This window comes from Xiphias gladius, chromosome 15, assembly GCF_016859285.1.
Source record: "Xiphias gladius isolate SHS-SW01 ecotype Sanya breed wild chromosome 15, ASM1685928v1, whole genome shotgun sequence".
Classification (NCBI taxonomy): Eukaryota; Metazoa; Chordata; class Actinopteri; order Istiophoriformes; family Xiphiidae; genus Xiphias; species Xiphias gladius.
Window position 1 is genome coordinate 4,720,101 of NC_053414.1, and position 22,185 is coordinate 4,742,285.

Consider the following 22,185-nt stretch of genomic DNA (forward strand, 5'->3'; position numbering starts at 1 on the left):
CCTGTAGACTTCACATTCGGGTCTCAAGTTTTAATCTAGTGAAATCACAGAACAATGAAATAAATAAATACTTTTATTTATTTTATTTTTTTAAAGGACCCCTTCAGTCGGGCCTCGCACCGCCACGACCCGGGCCGATTATTCGGCCCATGCACTGGAAGGATGCGGTCGCGGCTAAGGAGGAAAACGCTCTTGAAAGGAAAGTGCCATTTACCGCGTCGGTCTTGGACTCGAAATGAAGGACCCGAGACTCATTTTGTCTCGGATTTATTGCCAAAAACCAAACAGACAAACAGCAGCTCAGTGAAGTCCTTCGCACTGAACAACTACAGCTCCCATGAGGCTCCCACTGCGGCGCCTTCATGGCCGTCTGCCCTGACGTCTCTTTTTCTACGGACCACCGACGGGATGCAGAGCGGGACTCTCGATGACTCTCACGGTGCCGCCGCCCGTGTTGTGTATCGTCACAACTTTAGTTGTCTTGTCTTTATTATCTCGACAGTTTCACTCCTAAAACCACAGAGCCCGGTCATGATAATTCAAGGAATAGCCTCATTTTTACTGTTCCACTTGAAATCCTCAACACTTTCCCCCTTTAAAGATTTAAAGTGCGAGAATTTGCAAAACACTGAGGTTCTCCGGTCTCTTCTGAAGAACGGTATGAAAAAACGTTTTGCTTCCACTGCACTTTAAGCTTTAAACTTCATTTCCTTCCAAACTAAAGGTAAGTACACCCCACCCTGTTCGAGCAGAGAGGCCCTCCTCCTCCTCCTCCTCCTCCTCCTCCCCCTCCTCCAGGCTGCGGAGCCTCAGCCTCTCACGAATTAATCGGTACTTTCTTACATCCTCCCCTTCCAGCAGGCGGTGGCGTCTTAGTCAGGGGGGAGACTGACAGGTGGACCGTCCGGGAAAAAAGGGACTTGTATCGTCTTCCGTGGCCCTGGGAAGACCATGGCTCTCTCCAGGATCTGTCGGGAGTCCGTGCTGGTGCTGTTGCTGCAGATCGTGCTGATTTGCTCCGCTCAGGTGAGAGATGGCTGCTCCTTCTTTTCCACTCCTTCATCTCCTGGAAAAGAAACTCACGGCTCAGTGGGGGGGTTTACAGAGACCTCATTGTACTTTATGGTGTTTTATTTCTTCTGAATCAATATTCTATAAACTACAATAAATAATAAACACATTTTGGGTGTTTATGTGATGCTTAAAAGTAATTAATGAATTATATCTTACCTAAATATTATTCTTAATCTCCTTCGGTATCATGTTTTTTATTCCTGGAGGCACTTTCATCGTATTTGTGTCGTTCATTAATGGGCAGATTTTACACGTTTTACCACATTATCCCTACAGGAACAAACCGTGTGTGTCGTCGCACCGAGATACCTGTACTTTTATGCATTTTATTTAAAATCTACTTGAACCTGTGTAACACTTTTTAGGGACTTAAATGTACTTTACATATTCTACGGTCTTGGTATCAGATTTTCTTTCACATAAGCTCTTTCTAAGCTTTTAACAAAGCTGCTATAGTTTGACATAAACGTTAGGGTAATTTATTTTCCATATTGTTATCGTTTGAGCCTTTAACAGAATCAGGATTCTGGCCATGTAAATGTTGAAACTGGGTGAAGTTCAAGTCAAAGTAATTATAAAGTTTTTTTTCAACAGAACCTATAAGTGTTTGGTCTCAAAAGCTTCATTACTTACCAGAGACTCATATTTTATCTAAACACTGGCCGTGACTCATGTCCGTTCATCCCTGTGTGCACACCTGGCACCAATAAGCACCAGACAGCAGCGGTAATCTGAACACATGCAGTTACTTAGGCGGCATAATGGGACAATAATGGGGAGCCAGGTTTAGTTTCGTGACCTTTGCCCCCTCGCATCACCCAAACAATGAGACTCTGTGTGAGCCGCCCTCCACGCCACTGGCGGCGGCAGCGGCAGCGGCAAGCACCAGACGACGTTTAGAGGTGAGATTCAGTTGAATAAAAGTGAAAACTGACTTTTGTGTTTTGCCCTACAGAGGGGCCCGGTCGGTCCCAGAGGGCCCGTGGGGCCGCCCGGAGCAGCCGGCGTGGCCGGTGTGGATGGCATTGATGTAAGTCGGGGTTTGGTCTCTTCTCAGTTTCAAATTTCAGTTTTCAGACGTGGGTCAAAGCCGCGGCTCAGCTTCGTTTCTGGGTTAATCGGCTCAGTGAAGGGTGAAAGCGGGTTTTTCATTGGTTTACGCTGCAGAGAGCCGAGCGGCAGATGTTTTAGCAACGAAGGCCCTTGGAAATGAAAAATGTGTATGAATGACTTCATCCTCACTATGTTCGCTTTTCGTGGTAGGAGGTGGTGTTACGCTTTCAAAATGACCTGCTACTCTCAGATTAACTGAAGAGTGAGGGAGAAAGGCTGCTCTCTTGCCCGATGCTGAGCATCTCTCACTATATAAGACTAGAGGGAGGCGATTTTTATGATTCAATGAAACTTAAAGATTAAATGCTATGGGCTGGAAAAAAATTCCACGACTCCTCCAAGTTCAGGAGAATTCTTCCAGAAACTCCATTCGACAAACTCATATATGTGTCGTGTTTACGTAGAAAAGAAATGTCTGTTTTTCTTAGTTCCTGTGAAAACAATAACAAGAAGAAAACCCAATGTTTTGGATTTTTTCCCATTTTATTTGTTCAGTTGGTTTCTTTTATTATGTATTCTGCATTTTCAAGCTTTCTTCACACCTCTGGTGTACTTAACCGTTTATTCTAAAAGTAGTTTAGCTTAAAAAACACGTTGAGGCCAGAAATACTGGAATAAGGCCAGAGAATACCCGCCGTGTGAGTGAGACTTTTTTATATTGTAGAATTTAACACATGCCAGGTTAGAAGAACCTCCAAACTCTTGGATAAATATACAAATGGACCCGATCTCAGTGTCCTCAGTGGCAGCTAACTCCCTGTGCAACAAGCAAATAGGAAAGAAAAAAAGAAAAGACAAAAAGAATCGATCTTTTCATCTTCATTTGTCTTCAGGGCGATAGAGGAGAAGACTCCACAGTGAACGGCGGACCAGTGAGTCGACTTTTAATTTCTCCCTTCACATGCACTGTGCGGTCTGATGGATGCTGACTTTGGGATTCATTAACGAAAGTCGACAGAGTTAATGAGAAGTGAACTTCTGCTTCCAGGGTCCTGACGGTGATAACGGCAGAGACGGAGTTCCTGGAGCTCCGGGCCTTCCAGGCGCAGATGTAAGTGGAACAACATGTTAACATAGTCGTGGGTAACCTCCGGCACAGACTGGCCGGCCTCGGTTTTCGCCGGCCAAGCCTGGCAGACGCATTTTTTACGGCTGGTGCAACAGGCTCGTCTCTTGTTGCAAAAGCTGTTTAAAGACCCTGTTGGGTTTTGAGTCCACCAGGTGCTTTAATCCAGTAGATGAGAGTCCTGCTGGTTAAACTACCCAGTAAGAGGATGTACTGAGTTTGTGTATGATCTGAGCCGGAGGACTCGGGATATTCAGATCTGCTGCTGTGTGTGAGCTGCTTGTCTTGGCCTACGCTGAGCAAATGTGTGGAGGAGAGAAAAAAAAACATTCCTTGAATAAACCAATCTGGCTATTTAGGGGAGAGTCTCAAGTAGCTTCCTGACAGAAACAGGGGTCTTTTTGTGTGGGACCGAGGGGAGTGCAGGGGGATCGGCTGCCCAGAGATGGCTGACAGGGGAGAACTGTATGCTGGGAAAGGCGACGCAGAATGGGCTCAGTGTGTTCGCTGTCTGCCGTGGTGATGGTGCTGGGAACAGAGGGGCAGATTCAGGGCTCCATGTGGACTGAAACGGAGACGAGGTTTAAAGCGCGCCAGAATTTCGTACCTGGTTTGCACAATCATACCTTGAGAAATCAAAGAACCGGCGGCGGGAAAACAAGTTTCTACTCCTACGGGAGAAGGGAGTAGATACGTGCACGAGAATCTGAGGAGGGATTTTCCTTCTCTGGGTTTCCACCTTTCGCTCTGAGACAGAAGTAAAATCTGCTCCTGTCACAGACTGAATGCCTGTCTGTTTCGATTCCCTTCTCCCGCTGATGCCTTTGACCACGTGGACAGCGGTCTGAGGGGTCATTTACAGAGGAGGCAACTGAGGGGAGGAGCCCAGGCCACGCCTTCCCTCCCATATCGTATCTGCAATGATTTTCCAAAGACGAACACAAGCAGAGAAAGTATGTGGAGGAAGTTTGACCCCTTTTGACAGAAGCGCCGACTCAAATGCTCAGAATCTGGAAATGATGGAGGAAACACAAGCACTGAGACTCTAAGACGTGTTGTAAAGAGACCGAAAGGTTCGCCAAACGTATTCAGAGGAAAGAGCGATCACATCGCAGTTTACAGACTTACCTCCCGGTTCCCACTGTACTTGCACGGGTCGTGCTGACGCACATAATTAGGAATTATTAAAAAACACGCCGGGTGTATTCACGCTCAGGTCTACCCGCAAATAAAGTAGAAACCTGCACGGGCCTAGAACTGCATCTGCTGGACATAGAGGATCGGCTTAGTCGGAGAGAGAAATCCTTTTCCTGAATTTCATGATAAAATTACATCTAAAATTAGCCAGGCACTAACTCAGCCAGGGCCTGAAGCTTTAGCGACAACGGAGCCCGCACCTGACCCGTCCAACTGAGGTCCGGCAGCAGAATCTGAAGAGACTGTCGGCTTGTCTACAACGTGCCTGGCCGTCTCATCCCCTCGCGGGTTTTGTTCCCCGGTGTTATCATAACCGACAGAAAAACCAAAGCCGAAACCATGGAAATACGACCCGAGTTGTGATTAACAGACGTTTTCCTTTAAATTGCCGATCTGACTTGAAATATACTATTAGTGTCCAACAAGCCGGGACAGGTTCAGTTTAATGGCGACCTCGTCAGTCCCCCTCTGTCCTCGTTGTTTGGTTGGCAGGTCGTCATTGCGTCATTTAACCCCGGTGTTCGGTTATTGGTAAATGCTGCCGTGCGGGCAGAGTGAGTTAAAGCACGTAACTCAACTTTGGCGTTCTTCAGCAAACACTAATCCTGCCCACATGATATCGCGCTCTCTCCGATACAGCAGACATTAAACGCTCTGTACGTACTTGATACGTACATGATATTATTATCGCATCAAAAAACTACACATCAATAACATTTGTTTCCGTATAGCGTATAAAATAACTTTATCAAAATCATTCACTTGAAAACAACAATTTTAACATATTTTTAATCAGTATTCTGTAGAAATAAAAAGTCTGTGGACCAGCTGAGCCTCATGATGTCGTGTGCTGTATTTAAAAAATGTGTTTTCGTGTAACGGGATTTTGTGTCGTCTTTGTAGGGACCTGTTGGACCTCCTGGGGATCCAGGCCCAGTGGGGCCACAGGGGTCAAAGGTAAGTTTATCATCTGTACATGTCAAAATTTTGGCGATTCTTACGCTCAAACATCTCGGTCGCCAAATTTTCTCCTTAGGCCAAATCTGGAGGGACAACTGAGAATGAAACACACTTCAATAAATCTTATTTCTGCTTTACAGAAGTAGATGTTATAGCAGCAGCATTTTTTTTTTTTTTTTTTGTACTTTTTCTAATACATTTCCCTGCACAGGACAGTAAAGATTTTTAAAAAGCCGATGTATGCTGATATTTCTGATGTCAGATCTCATTTCTTCTGATGTTCAGGGAGATCCTGGGGTACGAGGGCCTCCTGGGGAGCCGGTAAGTGCAGATAATGACCCTCATTCAACATTACCCTCGGCTGTTAAGAAAAGATTCATTGACCCCGGCGGTGCTGCCGTCACCGTGTCACTGCACATGCTGTTGCACGTCTGTCATGTCTCTCAACAATAAGCATAGTAGAAAACAGTGAGTTTAAGTCTAGATTCTGTACAGAACCGTGTAAGAGTTGGACGAACTTGTGCTGCTTAGGTGTCAAGGTAGCTCTGTTTAAAATTTTACAAATAATGGAACCTATTTTTATGAATTATAAACTGCTCAGTGAGCTAGTCTTTGTCGTACGGGTGTGCTCTCGGAGTTACAGGGATCAGCGCGTTTATCTGGAGAGCTGCAGCGTTACACCCGCAGTGATCGCTAGTTTTAACCGTCTAGTTCGGCTACTTTCTACACCAAGCAACAGCTCACAGTACAGTTTATTTTAACTGCCCCACACATATTACTTTATTCATTCCGTAGTTGAACTGGACTGAATGTACCCGTGACCGCAGTCAATTAAATACAGGAACAAGGCCGCAATAGTGTGCATTTAGCCCCGCCTTTACGCATCAGAGGAGACTTGACTGCATTTTCTTTATTGACCCGTACTGACCTCTGTTGATCAGTCAACCTCACCGTCAATCCATGATCTCTCTCTCTCACAGGGTGCGGGACCGGATGGGCTCGATGTGAGTACCTTCAATATCATGACCCATGCTCTATGTGTAATTAGATCTCAGCTCGGGGGGAAAGCACGGGAGGGCGAGCCGACAGGGATCACCGGTTCACGCTCAAATGCTGCTCGCAAGGTTGCGCGACGAGCCCGACCTCTGGCAGCTCACCGTGTTTCATGACAGCATGTGCTGCAGAGGCGAAGGGTGGCGCGAGGGAGACTCACAGCAAAAGGATGAAACCCGAATGTTCATCCGACGTGGAAGCGATAAACACGTCATCTCCCGCAGGTTTCGGTCTGGGCTGCATCATCAGTAAGGAATAACTGTCCTTGTTTAATAAAGCCCCACCTCCGCAGGGCACTTTGTCTCATTTTCAACCTTCCACCGTCTAGGGTGGATTAAATCCTGTCAACTGTATTATTTAGAATTCTCTAGGGAGATTAATGGAGCAGCATCAACAAAAGATTCGATAAAGCTCGATTTTTTTGGATTCAAGACTACATGACGAGTTGAATTTTTTTTTTTTTTTTTGCAGTGTAGCGCAGGATAAGTCACCCCATGCACGAAATTTCGCAAAATATTAATGAGCGTACATTAAAAAAATGCACACGGCTGCCTGTAAGACCGCAGCCATGTACAGAGCCATGGCTGCCACCTAGAGGTTACGTTTCTGGACAGCTAAACGACATGTAATCGCTGGCTGGATTATGTTCAGGGGCAATATAACTCCTGAATGAACGAAGCGCTGCATTTAACAACGGCGGCGTAGTCACCGGGAGGTGGTTGGGCTGCAGGGCGAGCGTGTAAAGTGGCGACTGTCACGTGGGAGAACCAAGCTCGCATCCACAATCTCGTCCGTGGTTCAGGAAACAACGGCTCTTGGGTTAAGGTTCGGGAAAGACGGTGGTTTTGGTTAGATGTACGTTGCCTGTGAACATTTTACTGATACGTTCGGTATCAACGCATTTGCGACTTGCCAGGTACGTGAATTAACAACACATCTTCATTATGTTTATAGAAGCTGAAGTCCGGTCGCCATTCCGTTGCCTACGGAACGTATTTGCTGTCGCACTTTAGTTTGTTTGTAAAAGTAATTGTGTGTGAATCTCAATTACATATTCACACGAAAGAGGGTTGTTTCACCGACCTCTTGTAGACACACCCACTGATGATGCCGGAGTGTACTGGCCACACCCCCAGTGCACTCCGGCATCAGCAAGGTGAGACTTCATGGTTTACAGATAAAGCTTTCATGGTTTTCCTTCTATCCGGTATCGTGGCATGTAAACTATTATTGCACAAACTGGACCCTTTTCCACGTATATCCCCTTTACAGATGTTGGTAGCATATGAGAAGAATGTGCATATTGCGTGGACGCTTTATTGCAGCAGACTGCTAACAGTTCAGGCGTGTTTTGTTTTTTTGACAGGGTATCCCTGGTACAGACGGGCTACCAGGCGAACTGGGCAAAGTTGGAGCCCCTGTGAGTATTACCTAACTTTTAAGTTTGTGTAAGGTTGAGAATCAAATTGATTTTTTGCCCTGAAAAATGAAAAAAAAAAAAAAAAAAAAAAATTGCATTAGTGCTGTTTGTCGTTGCATTAAGTTATAAGGTGCTTGTCCAGATGTTAATAAAAAATCGTTTACCGTTCACAGGGAGCGAGAGGCAAGAGAGGTCAAGTTGGTCCCCCCGGTGCTGCCGGGCCTCGGGTAGATATCACAGCTTCTGTCTCTACGTCTGTTAAACACGTTCAGGGAAAACTGATCATGGGTCAAGGGTCAAGGAGAAGTGTTTTATTTTCATGGGGTGCCAAGTGAGTGGGCCCACTTCTCTCAGAGAGGCGGGATGACACTGTGGGACATTAGATACGATAATGTAAAGGTGCGGGTGAAAGATTTCAGGGGCGTTTGAAAACAGTGTCACTGTCGACACAATAGGGGAAACATGTACTTTTAGAGTTTATGTGATAATGATTTACTGTGACCATTAATCTTGTGAAATGTGATCTGTACTGTTTGTTTGTTTTTTCCTCTCCAGGGACTTCCAGGCGTGTATCAGGGCGAGGACCTGGTAAGTTTGATCCCAAAGAAAATCAATTTACGATCGTTGACGGTCACAACAGGGGTTTTTCTGCGCATTTTAGCCCAAAGACTACAGATTTCATGCATCACCGTTGACCATTTTCCAAAACTGTGAGGTTGTAGGTCAGTACTTCATTCCCGGTATCCAGGCAGCCAGTCATTTTGAGCTCATGTCATTAAAAAAAAAAAGAAAGTCACTGTTGTTGTAGGAGTTAATTGTTCAGATTGGTGTGTTCAAGCGGCAGGAAGCTCCTACACCTCAACCCCGAGGACCTGCTGCCGCACTGCGACCGTTCTGAAGCAAGAATTTACTACAGCAAATATCATCCTTTCCGCAGCATCGTCATTTAAACTTTTTTGGGTTTTTTTTTTTTTTCGGTTAGTTTAATTTCGTTAACACCCGATTCTCTCAGCCTGCCATACTAAAAGTGAAACGAAGCTTGGATAATAAAAAACACCCACAAATGATCAGCAGTAAACAGCATAATTTACAGTAAACGGGCCGAAAACGTACAGTATATAAACAGATTTGTCTCTTCTTCTGCTCTTCCTTACCCTCGCTGTCAGTAGAGCCCCCTAGTGGCAGGGCTCTTCCATGACCTCAAATAGGCTGTTGTGTTTTTCAGTGTCCCAACTCCTGCCCCTCTGGTCTGAATGGACACTCTGGTCTCCCCGGCATGAAAGTGAGTTAACTTTTACTCCCGCTGGTTTTGTTTTCAGTCACTGACGGCGACTGAGGTGTAATTGTGAAATTATTTCACTTGCCCTTTTTTGTTAAACGCACTCTATAAGATCAATTCTAACGTTTTGTTCCCGCCTGTAGGGCCACAAAGGGGTCAAGGGTGAATCGGGTGAACCCGGAAGACAAGGACACAAGGTAACGTCGTGCTAAAGACCTGGTTTTTGATAGATGAAAAAACAGATTGCTAGATATCACGTCCTGACACAACCGGGTTACGTTCGCTTCCAGGGAGAGGAAGGTGATCAAGGACTGCTGGGAGAAGTCGGAGCTCAAGGACTACCAGTAAAATATTTCACCATTACCCTCTCAACTCACAGTCACCATGAAAAGTCTCCTTCGCACAGTCAAACATATTAACATCGGACATTTCTTGTCTCTCTTCCTCTGTCCGCTGAGTAATTTTAGGGCCCAGGTGGACCAAGAGGCCTCCCAGGAATAATGGGCTCCAAAGGGGACAGGGTAAGAGGTCACGAGGTCACACGTACTTCAGAGTTTCGTGGATTGGACTCATTAAACGATGTTAAAAAACATCCATCATGTTTGACCCCACAAGATAACTCGGCAACACCAGGAGATTTACTAGGAGGGCCTAAAGTTTGTACAACCTTCATGTTTTAGCACGGAAGAAATTAAGAGCTCAGCTCATTTTTTTTAGGTTCACCATGTAAATGACTGTCAAATTTTGTTTTAAAAAAAAAAAGGATGTTAAATCAATTTACTGACAACAACAACTTTCTGTTTCCCCAAACAGGGACCTCGTGGAAAGCCCGGTGACGGGGGCCCTCGGGGAATCCAGGGAGGCCCAGTGAGTAGCCATCTTATTATCACCTCTGCTGACGTCCCCTTGTTATTTAAACAAAATACTGATCGAGCTGAAACTGATAAAAAAAAAAAATCTTTTAGGGCGATCCGGGCCAAAGAGGAGCCATTGGTGAGACCGGGCCAAGTGGAGTGTCGGTAAGGTCTTAAACACAAATCAGACCCGCGGCTGTAAACACACATGCTAGTTCACATAACACTCTGCGGATTTTATTCCCAGTAATTCTTTGTGTCCTTACATCCTGTTTTCCACTGGGAAAAAAATTAACGTCCGAAAACATCAGTTAGGATTCATAAAAATGCTCTTTTCCATGTGACTTTATTGTCATTACATTCTGTTTGTTTGGCCTGTCGTCAGGGCCGTGGCCAAGATTTTAGAAGTATCAACCCCCCCCAGGTTAACCTCTCCTCAGCCCCCCCAAGCGATTTTTGAATAGGCCCTAAAAAGCACATATTTATTTAACTTTTCAAACATATTTTCTGCAACTTTTGTGTCCTTAAATGATGGTCCAAATGCTGATTCAAAGACAATTTCACTCCCAGGAATACCATTCTTGTGGAGTTCCCCTAAATTCCTTTCAATATTCTCAATATTGCTTTATTTAAATAAATTAATCTACTTTATTGAAGTTTTTCCATAAATGCTGACAAATTTACAGATATTGAGTGTAAAACTGTTTGAAATAAGAGTGTGTCACCTCTCAATTTGCATCTCTACTTGTGTTCATTTCCTGTGTTTTCCCTGCAGACCCCTTAATTCGACATGTTATCAATTTAACTTGTTGCCATTAAAGTCTGCCTTGCTTGTTTTCTTCGTAGGGGGATCGAGGCCCCCAAGGAATCAGAGGAGTGCCGGGGCCAAAGGGAGAGCCTGTGAGCGCTGCTTCATCTTGCTAAAGCCAGAGTCAATCAATCAGTCAATCAATGATATCCACCCTCCTACCCCACCTACTGTCTCACAGTTTTCTACTCAGCCAGACAGCCTCCTCCTTACACTATACCCTCCCAGCTTTTTATCCTCTCGCCTACATTCTAACTACAGACCTTAACTTTCTACGCAGCTACCCATCTACCTATCTACCTTTCTACCGCCACGTATCCAATCATGTCAATGGTGCTTATGTCATACCATATTCTATATTATATGCTGTCCCCCACCCCTTGTTTTTTCCTCTCCGGTCTATATGTAGTTATCAAAGAATATAGACTATATTTAAACAGATTTTTGTGCAAAATCCCTATCCAGACCATCCGTCCTCTTTCATCCAGAGCGGTGCTTTCATTTAATCATGTGTACGTAAGAAGCTTTGCGTTGCTCTCGACTTTTTCCATCTCTTGTCAATAGGGCCTACTGGGTCCAGACGGTCGTGAGGGAATACCTGGGCTGCCAGGATCCAAGGTAACCTACCACTGTCTTTTTTTTGTTTTTTTTACAACAGTGTGTTGAAGTAATTTTTGCTGCCAACAATTTTTTTTGCGACCTGAGCATTTGAGAAGTGTACTATTAGTTAGAAAGCCTGCGGTCTGAAAAGCCCTTAAAAGTGAACTTCCCGGTTTAATTGTTTCTGTTGTTTTTAGGGTCTTCCAGGGAAAAATGGGGCTCCAGGTGACGCTGGCCTACAAGGACTCCCTGTAAGTGACCTCCGACCCCCCGATTCGTCATTAACAGCTTCAAATTTGCCTTTTTTTTCGAGCTCAGATGTTGATGTTTGATACCACTTTCTTCATGTAGGGTTTGCCGGGCTCTTACGGCCAAAAAGGACACAGTGGTGCGAAGGTATGATCAAAACTTGTGTGATCATTCTATATAATATTGAATAACACCGTGAAAACAGTAGGATACTTCTACTACTACTGCTGAAAGCCACATCTGGACAGTAGTTTTTTTTTTTTAATCAACTCAATACTGTACTGTTTTTCTCCCCTTCTGTCCACAGGGTACCACAGGTGGACCAGGGGCTGTAGGTATGATGGGATATTCAGGGAAACAAGTAAGTTTGAAGCAAGTTGAAACACATTCCATCATTTTACAATAAGTTAAAGCCTCAGAGTGAGTAAATTTGTAAAAGCATATTTAAACTACCTGTCGAACGTCGACTTAGTCTGTGGTTTTTTAACTTGTTTAAGGTATTTTAAGTGTCGGGAAATCTCCTCAACTCATAATATAATCGCCCAACTTTCATTTGAAGTACAGGACAAAAACCGGCCTTCTGACGTCTTATTTGTTTCCAGGGAGAGCGTGGCGACAAGGGAGAGGTGGGACCTGTCGGACCCAGAGGAGGACCAGTGAGTCTCTGAGATCAGCTGCATCCACATTTCACTTAGAGCTGCAAGATACAGTTTTTCTCCCTGAAAAAGAAACTAATGTATGTTGTTGTTAGTTTTACTCGAAGTGAAACTGACTTGAGGATCATCAAGATCAGCCAGAGAGTGCACCCTTCGTCATAAACTCTAGTCTATATGTACAATCTGCTGCACAGTTCATCATTTCTGTCACGCTCTTTGGAGATTCCACAACACTAGCGCATCACCTGGTAACAAAGATCGATACCTCTGACCGTCCACAGGGGAATTCGGTTTGCAAAAACCTGCACAGAAAACACAGTGTCACTCATAAGTTAATAATTACCAGATAAAAGCCATAGAAAGGCGATAAACTGTCGCTCTAAATATAGCAAAACTGTTCAAGAAATTAATCACATTTATTTCTTGGATATTGTTATTACATTAGATTATTATATCAATTATTGCATATTAACTGCATCACAATGCAAAATACAACTTTGATAAAAAGGATTTAAGGTATATCATTACAGCTGACCGTTTTAAGAAGGATTTTTGAGAAAATCTTTATACCGTCACATTATTAGTGTTTCAGAGTGTCATACAAAACAACGAGTGTTAACTGTAACATTTATATATTTGCAATAAATTCACAGCCATCAGTCTGATCAGTGTAGTGAAGCAAACCGAAAGGTCAGAAAATAAAAAATATTGTGCGGCTCTGGATTTAAAATTTTTCTCTCCATTGCAATTTGATATATTCAGGCATTTCTATATGTTTTCTATCCAGATTCAGCCTTTTCTTTGTCTTTAGGGTGAACGAGGACATAGAGGGCCTGAAGGGCCTCCAGGATCACCAGGAGCCAGGGTAAGACCCGAGAGAAAGTCTGTCTAATATAAAGGATAAAATCTCACCCAACACAGACACAAAACAAAGACTGACACAGTGTCCGAGGAGGACATCGCCCAGGAAGCAGCTGTACAGGTGGAGGTGACAGCAGAGTTCGGTTTAGAGTTGGGTTTCTCTGAAGTATCTTCAGACTGCATTTGTTTTTGCTGCATTAAGGTACAGTGGGACAAAGATGAACTTCCCACAACAGCTGAAAACAGAGAGGATGCCTAGCGTGGCTCCCGGTAGAACAGAGTCAAAAAGTGTTCGTCGATTCTCAAAAATAATCTGTAGTGTTTGTTTTGATCCGTACAGAATAAGGTAAAGGTCAGACCAGGACTAGGAAGGATACATTTACTCGCTCAGAGTGGTGAAAAACATCTTGTCAGAATAAGCTGCAGGAGATAACTCCAAAGTTTGACCCTAATCTGGTGCACGGAAAAGTCTCAAGAACTTCTCAGAACGCGTGTGGCCCCAGTACAGAACCCTGCGATACTCCAAACATTTCTTATTCGTCTATTCACTGTAATGCCATTAATTCCAAATTGGTGTTACATATGTGACCTGTATGGACTGGAAATGGCTGGAAACACACACACACTAATTTTACATTCATGAATAATAATCCTTTGCGAGGGATATAAAAAATTTCCAACTTTACGTTGCACATGTAGAAATCAATCCTGTCACATCGTGGTGCAAGATAAACTGTTTTCTTATGCCTGCAAAAACAAGTGTCTGTCCTCTTTTAGTTTCATAAATATGGATGTAGTACATGACAGTTGCCACATGGCAGAAAAACAAGATGTGGATCCCGGACAAGATTAAGATGTGGTTAATTATCACTAAGTCCAGATAGTGGACAGTATTTGACTATCTGTCTACAACGTTTTGTGAGTTTTTCTGAGATCCCCTGCTGGCAGGTAAACAGACTGTCAGGGTAAAAAAAACATTGCTTTTTGATAGAACTACTCAAACCCAAGACGAAAACAACAGGATTTCGTTCATATTTATGTCCGAAAGACACGGAAGAAAAGGACACTACAGATGGATTGAGAAAAGCTGAACAATAAACCTTCTGATAAAGGGAAATTCAATCAGGCAGAAAATGTTTAAACTGTTGCAACCTTTGAAAAACGTAATAAGCTTCGAGATGGGACTGACTGGGGCAAAGTGCCAGCTGAACCTTTCTTTTCAGCTCAGGTCAAGTCTGTGGTGCTGCAAACCTCGACTCTATCAAACTAAAAGATCAGTGCCCTGAAATACAAAGCGAAGAGTCGGTGTTCGTAAATACTATCTCCTATCCGGAACGAGTTATTCAACACGAGGAAGGTATTATTCAACACTGAAGCCCTGTGCCGTGCTTTTATTAAAGAGTGGCAAGGTTTTATGAACTTCTGTCCTTGGAGTTAAGTCTCTAATCCACCGGTGAGCGGGCATGAATGGCCTCTTGTTACAGAAATCTGAAGACCCAAGGGGTTTTCTGCAGCTCAGGGGGGATTTGGGGCAGGAAAAGAAGCTGAGAAGCCCTGAAAGAGCCCTCTGTTCCCCAGGAATGCCTTCAACTGGTCAGCTCACTGTGCCCCACAAACAGTACCCACATATGCCCAGAAACATCTGAGAGGGGGTGGATGGTTAGGGGGGGGGGTCGTCGGGACCTTCCAGCCTCACCATTCAGATGATGTGACGCTGGAAATGTTTTTATTTTGTAGATGTGGTCAGGTTAAGGTGGGGGAGGGAGCTTCACACAGTTGATCGTGTGATTTGGAGTGTGCATGTGTGTGTGTACTCTGTGTATTTAACAGTTTATTTTTTTATGTGCCTGTGTGTTTATACAGGGAAGCAAAGGGGATCCGGGCCTTCCAGGACTTCCTGGCCCTGCTGGTTTTCGTGGCCAGAAAGGAGACAGGGTAAGAGATGCAAAGTGGCGCAAGTTAAAAGTGAAGCAACGTAAATGTTATAGAAAAATTCCAGGATAAGTCCAGTTGATTTCAACCGGGGTCTCGTTGACACAGCTTTGGCCATCCGCTCTAACACTGATAAAGACTTTGTACCCACTCAGTAAATTGCTGAGATCTGTGATCATCTCAACGTCGCTGCAACAAAATCAGTCAGGGCAAGAAACACAAGCAGTCGGCCGATCAGACAGGTTGTAAACAAGCCAGTCGTAAAACAGTTTATCCAGATTATCTAAACCACTGACGATAATAATCCCTCATTACAAAGGAAAAAGCCTACGGGCAAAGAGAGTTTAAAGCAAGGAAGGTGTTGTGTAAACTGTGACGGATGTTTACATTGTGGTTAATAATTTTACTGTTTGCCTTTTGTTTCTCTTCCAAACAAGTCTTGCTAGCTGGGGGGGGGTTATTTACAGCTTGCCTTCTTATCACGTCAAACATCGTATTAGCCGTGTCGCCGTGTTCCCAAAACGACAACAATGAGATCCGAGTTCTAACAAACCAGAATTATAGTATACTTAAAGAGTGATTAGGTGATAGATCAAGGGATTGGACTGATTCTACTTCAACTACTTCCTTTTCAAATATACTCTGGCTCAGGTCATAAACAGGCTTTTGAGTTATTTTTGCTGATTAGTACTGAATTTGGGTGGAGCCCTGCCGGGAGTTCACTGAGGTCTCCGAACCGCGCCAGTTGTACTTTGTCCCCTTGAAATAAGATGGAGCAGGGCCAGCGGAAGAGTTGCAAACCTGTCGGTTAAGTGCAGAGCTGAGAGGAAGTCTGATCAAGCTGCGGCGGCGTCCAGCGAATTTTAAATTTTGAAATTTGATTTTTAGACTCATTTCTGAAAGCGTAAGGTCAAAGTTCAGTCACGCTGAATGAGGCAAGATCAAATCTAGACAAGTTTATGGGAAAAATTCAAGGATCAGCAATATGTTCTATATGTAAACTATATTATTGATATGAGGACTGATGCTACAGATTTAGTTATTTTATACTAAGTAGTTTCAGATAATCAAAAACAATTATTCTGTTCTCAGGGTGCAGTCGGTGTTGATGGGCCTAAGGGAGACCAGGTATGGTTCACAAGTTTTAACTTTACATGTACACATCATGGATATGTCAAACGGGTGACAGAGCTTTGAGTTGGAGCACATTGATGGCCAAATAATCTGCCGTGCCTGCTTCCTTCCAGGGACCTTCAGGTGCTGAAGGGACACCAGGAGACAGAGGAGACTTGGTGAGTGATCAGCTACCGAAACACCCGACAGTGTTTTCAGCCAGGCAGCAGTTTCTCGACCGGTAACACGCTTAACAATACAAGGCTCGGCAACAAGTCAGCCCATCAGTAAGACACCGGGAGGACTCAGACTGTTCGCAGTCCTGGAGGGTCTGGAAGAGTCTGGGGAACGAGTTCTCAAAATTTGTCGTTGTGAGCAATGTTAACCTTTAGAAACAGAGTGATGGGGTTTATAAGGCAGTCAGACCCTGTCAATTATATTAAGCCGCTTTACGTTTTATTACGTATTAAGATAAGAGAAAAGTCTGGTACTACGAGATGAAAAATGTGTAGGAACAGTTTCTTTTTCACATTGCAAACGTTTACTCTGCAGCATCATTACCGTTTGTACAAACTTTGGACGCAGCTTTTAATTATTCATGTATCTTTTCCCTTCCAGGGTGACCAAGGAGAACTGGGAGAGAAAGGATCGGTACGTTCGCCTAAACAGAGCATCTTAACCATATCACAACACTTCAACCGACTGTATGTCTTGATTTCTGGCGCGTTCAAGTATGAAAGTCCTCAGCGTTTTCTGATGAAATTCCCCGTGTTGTTGACTTCCTGTAACTGTTGAGGGAGCGAAATCAGCTGCAGATACCGGGCACTTTGAGTTTTGCCGTCAAGAGCTAATGCTGCTTGATAAAGGTTCTGCAGTTAAGTGCTGCAAGTGAGGTGTGGACTTTATTCCAGCTTTGGCTAAAAGCAGCACAACAAAAGAACTTCATAACAACACCAAGTCCTGAACGACACGTTTTCCTTCTCGTTCATAATTCCAGCCGCCCTTTTACTGACAGCCCTTTAATCCACCTTTAAGAAAACATTTTCATATAAATAAATACTGACTTTGCTATGCCCCAGATCTCATGACGGGCTGACAAAAGATCAAAACACAACTTTAGATTTGGTTGACCAACGATTGCAAACCCCGCGCTGTCTACCTTGTGTGTACCTGCTGGTGTTGCTTGCAGACAGGCCCACCAGGAGACACGGGAAATAAAGGACCTGAGGGCGGCCGAGGACAGCAGGGGAAAGAGGGCAAGCTGGGCCAACCGGGACCTCGCGGCATGCAGGGCGACATGGGGGTACCAGGCCTCCCAGGAGCGCAGGGACCAGCGGTGAGACCTTTTATCTCAGATTTTCAATTGCTGGCGAAAAGACAGAAATTAATGTCAGTGCTCGAAATCATCCTTCAAAAGGGGGGATTTTGCCATAACTGAATAGAAATTACAGAATGTTATCTATGAGTGTTGAGCAATTAAATATATTTTCCTTGCTGAGCCAACACCTCAGGGCCGCATTGCATGTGATGTTTGCCCATAATATTGCCGAGAAGAACAAATGACTCATCACTGCCGACAATCCTTGTACAGGGAAAATCACCGACAGATACACACATCAAACAAGTCTGCATGAGGGTAATGCAAGGTAAGTGTTTGTCATCTTCGTAGTTTCAGTTTGCATTCTGTCGTTTTTACCCCCGGTAACAACACAACTGTTTGACCAAAAGGCTTCTTACCGTGTTTTCAATCATATGCCAAATTTTCTGCAAAGCAAGTCAGACGAGGGGGACACGAGTGAGCGAGACCATGTAAAGATTATAGCGTTTCAGGTGCTGGCAAGTGCGGCCTCCATTTCCATCCAAAAGGTTGTTTTCAGGAATATAAAAAGTAACTTACCCTTCAAGACTTCATTCTTAACCCAAGCCCTAGTGGCAGATGCAAAGCATTTTTGTCGGTGATTCCTTTAAAAGCATCTGTTTGCGCAAATAACAGAGCCGTAGCTGTAATCAGCAACGCGGCTAGATTCAGTTTTAGGTACTGTATGTGGCTGAGGTTTGGAGATATCTGCCTTTGGAAGGAAGTCTTGGTTATTCTGGATAATCCAACCATCTTGCTGCCATCAGTTTGCATAGAGACTATTTCTTTGGTAAAAAAGTAATTATAGTTTAGAGGTTTTAAAGTGGGAAAAATGGTAAATACTAAATGTTAAAACATAGTGTAATGGTAGCACAAGAAGAGTAGCAAAAAATGCAAAAGCTAAAATCAAAAACAATCTTTGACTTTGAGATTGGGCCAAAAAGGGAGATCTCGTGTGAAACCCTGTGATTGTTACACAAACTGGTTGCTGTGATCTAATAACTGATGTCCATCCAGCCATAATAGTCGTTCTGGACATGTGTATCATGTAACGACGAAAACACAAATCTAAACCATGTTCTCCTGCGTCACAGAGCAGCTGGCCCAGCTAGCAGCCAGCCTGAGCAGGCCTGAGTCGGGCATCGCCGGGCTGCCCGGTCCCCCCGGCCTGCCTGGACCTCCGGGCCCCTCCGGGGAGAACGGCTTCCCCGGACATACCGGATCACGAGGACTTCCCGGTCTGAAGGGTCCGCCTGGGCTAATGGGTCGCAAAGGGCCCAAAGGTGAGATCCTGATTAGCATTTCTACGACCATCAGGATCTGTGAGTGGAAAGGTTGTTGGACTGAATCCCGTCGCATGACCGGGAAACGAACAGGAAGAACGAAAGAGTAACCCTCTGCAGTCAGTGAGAATTTACTGTTAAAGTGCCCTTAGGATACGGTAAAACAATTATCAGCAACACAACTATAAAAAAATATGCGATGTTTGAGGTTCTGCCCACAGACTGCAGTAAAGATTTCCTGTCGATCACAGTCGAAATGCTACCAAACATGCTGATTTTTTTAGCCTCAATATCATCACAAGGGAACAACAGTTTTATAACATTTCTTCACCCAATCACACATTACAACAACTGAAATTTGTTATTGAGCCTCCAACTTCTCATTAAAAAAAAAAAAAAAGAAAGAGGTGTTTTATATTTTTCTAGAGAGAAGTTGACAGTTTTCCTATCTCCTTCCATACAGCATCCAGTCGTCGTTAGATGAACTGTAGCTTGAGAAACTTCAACACTGACCTCAGCCCTCATCTGTCGTGGTCTAATTGACGGCGTTAGAGCTGATGGCACCTGAATAATGAGGAGATGCGATTTAAATCCCAGGCACAGTGGATCCAGGGAAGCCGGGATCGTCATAGGAGACGGAAAAGTCTAGGAACGCATCGATCGGACCCGATAGCGATCTTCCTCAAGTCCTCTCAGTTTTATTTCTATAGCCCACAGCACGAATCACACATTCGCCTCAAGGTTGATGATAACAACTCCAGTGTGATATATGGATTGCAATTATTACGGAAAAGAGAGCACTGCTATTGGGATTCGTACTCGATTGCCCTGATTTGAGGAAGTGGAATTGGTACTGCGCGGGAAAAAAGTTGGGTTGGTCCATCCGTACAAAAAAAAAAAAAAGAGCACAGATTTGCAAATCCAATCTTGTGAAAGTCAAACGCCTGCATCTGTAGGCTCTGATCATCTTTACATGTTTACATGAACTAGCAGTCAAAGTTGCGAGAATTTCTCCGAGCCGAGCCGAGAGCTAAACAGTCCATGGTAAATCGTACGTATCGTCTACATCCCGTTCACTGATGCCGCAGTGACCCACTTCCCCCTCAGGGATCGGTCAAGTTCATCTTAATTTTGACGACGGAACGGATGAGGCGTGGACTCTGAGCCCGAACTTCGGTTAAAAATGGGATCTTTGATCACGTGTTTCCTCTCGGTGGTAATCCCGTTTCCTCTCTGCAGGTGACCAGGGGGACAGTGGCGACAGAGGACCCACAGCGAGAGGACCCAAAGGAGCGCCGGGTGCCCCCGGTCTACCAGGTAAATGACCAAGTGCGACTAAGATTTCTGACACTGGTGCATTTCAGTCAAGCGCTCAGCTTTATTCAGCGGATGGCTTTTCAGAGTGCACTCTACAGAACACATTAGATTTAAGAGTCAAATCAAGTAAAATGCAACATATTTAAAATAAAGGTCCCTTTTTCTGGTCTCTAATACAATTTCACGCAGCACGCTTGTGAATCAACCCCCGTTCGGTACATGAAGCGTTGTAGGGTTTTTTTGCACAGTGCGCAGTAAGTGATGCAGTTTTCATCTTGGACTTGAGTTGAATAAAGAGAAGAGGAACTGGACACTTGGCCATCCGAAGAGTTCTCCATTCAGAAAAACATCAACGTTTATTTGGAGTTGTGTGGGATGCTCTGTACGTTAGATTTTAATGGGGGCGTTATACTGTCTGAACCGCGTGATTAAAGATGAGGTAAATGAGTCCAGCCAGATGTGCAATGGCAGCCTTGGGTACTTGACAGTAGAGCCGGACTGATAAATCAGCATATCTCAGAAATAAAAGTGAACATGTCAGGCGATAAGTAACAATAGATGTCGGTACTGAAACGTCAAACGGATGCACGAGATATTTTAGTGGGACTGTCTGCATTGCGCAGTTTCTCCACCAGAGAGCACCGACAAGTTTGTCCGTGAAATGTCCTGCCGGGTGTGCGTCGACCCAGTCCGGTACTGGTGGGGCTCTACGCGTGCGCGGTTCAATATCAAGCCCAAAACGCATTTGTAACTGCAGCATTGTGCAAAAGGTCTTAGGCATTAAAAGCACAGTGAGGATGCTTTCAAAAATGACTCCGAGAAGAGTTTTTACTTGTCTGAAAACTTCATGCAAAGTGCAGTAAACGGAAAAAAACCCCAAATCAAACCAGCATTTGATGTGACCCCCCCCTTTGCCTTTAAAACAGCACCAGTTCTCTCAGCTTCTGGGAGAACCTGCCACAGTTCTTCTGTGGCTTTGGTCCGTCTCAGTGTCTCCTGTCTGTGATGCTGAGACCAGGGCTCTGTGGGGGCCAGACCACCTGCTGCAGGACTCCTTGGTCTTCTAGTCTCTGAAGGCAGCTCTTAATGACTCTGGCTGTGTGTACGAATCTGGGACGGATCAGATTTTGCAAAGGCCTATATGTCAGAAAAAAATCCACCATGGCCCCTTATAGACTCACGGGTTCAGTGTTGTGCTCAAGTTCACCCCAGCAGGGAAGACAACTTGTTTAGGAAAATCGATTTTTCACCTGTCGTGTTTTCTTTTACTCCGCTTTCAGGTGAACCGGGCCGACCGGCTTACGGCAAAGACGGCCGTGACGGAGAGAGGGGACCTCGCGGCGTTTCCGGAACTCCCGGCGTTCCTGGGCCTCCTGGCCCCGCCGGTCTGAACGGTTACTGTGAGTCGTCGCAGTGCGTCCTGCCAATGGTGGCGTCGCCGGTTTCAGCAAAGGACTCCGGCATGAAGGGCCCCAGTGAGATGTGAGGAGGGGCCAGAGCTGAGCCGGGGGAGAACTGAGAGACTGGAGGAGAAAGCAGAACTCCATGGAAGATTTGTCCATTCGGGTTTTGTCACTTGGTTTGTGTGTTTGTCTTTTTTTTTTTTTTTTTTTTGATTCGGTCAGCTCATTTGGAACTTGATTTTTTTTTACTCTCGAAGCCACCTTCGTGGTGATAAACCGACATGAAGTTGGACACTGAACAACACTCGTCAGCTTTTGAAACTCCTTTGCGTAAAAAGCTTCATTTTACCTCAATTTTGCCATCTCTGTACTGTAAAATTAAAAGGAGCAGTCCGTGTTTTTGAGAAATTAAAAAAACTCACTGTCTGTGTACAAACCAACCAGCCCCATTTCTATCCCAACAGCAACGAGGCGAGGCTCAAAAGTTTTTCTGTGTGTTTATGTAAATGTGTCAATACGCAAATTATACTGTTGGATAAGGTACATTTGTTTGTGAGTATCTTTGCTGTTTATCCACTTAAATCCCCACC

At 44.5% G+C, this 22,185-nt stretch overlaps 1 protein-coding gene across 1 annotated transcript; it reads left to right on the forward strand.

Moving 5' to 3' along the window:
- Window positions 1–951: 951 nt before the first annotated feature.
- col9a1a (collagen, type IX, alpha 1a) lies at window positions 952–21,762 on the forward strand. The gene is made up of 30 exons (XM_040146328.1): window positions 952–1,026; window positions 2,030–2,104; window positions 3,176–3,238; window positions 4,943–5,004; window positions 5,354–5,407; window positions 5,696–5,731; window positions 6,459–6,534; window positions 7,830–7,883; window positions 8,439–8,471; window positions 9,109–9,165; window positions 9,306–9,359; window positions 9,453–9,506; window positions 9,630–9,683; window positions 9,976–10,029; window positions 10,863–10,916; window positions 11,389–11,442; window positions 11,622–11,675; window positions 11,776–11,820; window positions 11,981–12,034; window positions 12,238–12,329; window positions 13,141–13,194; window positions 15,054–15,125; window positions 16,215–16,250; window positions 16,345–16,414; window positions 16,854–16,886; window positions 17,425–17,571; window positions 17,827–17,881; window positions 18,687–18,875; window positions 20,115–20,192; window positions 21,473–21,762. Exons 1-30 carry the CDS (start codon window positions 952–954, stop codon window positions 21,676–21,678), a joined length of 2,094 nt encoding a protein of 697 aa, XP_040002262.1. The 3' UTR covers window positions 21,679–21,762.
- Window positions 21,763–22,185: the final 423 nt, after the last annotated feature.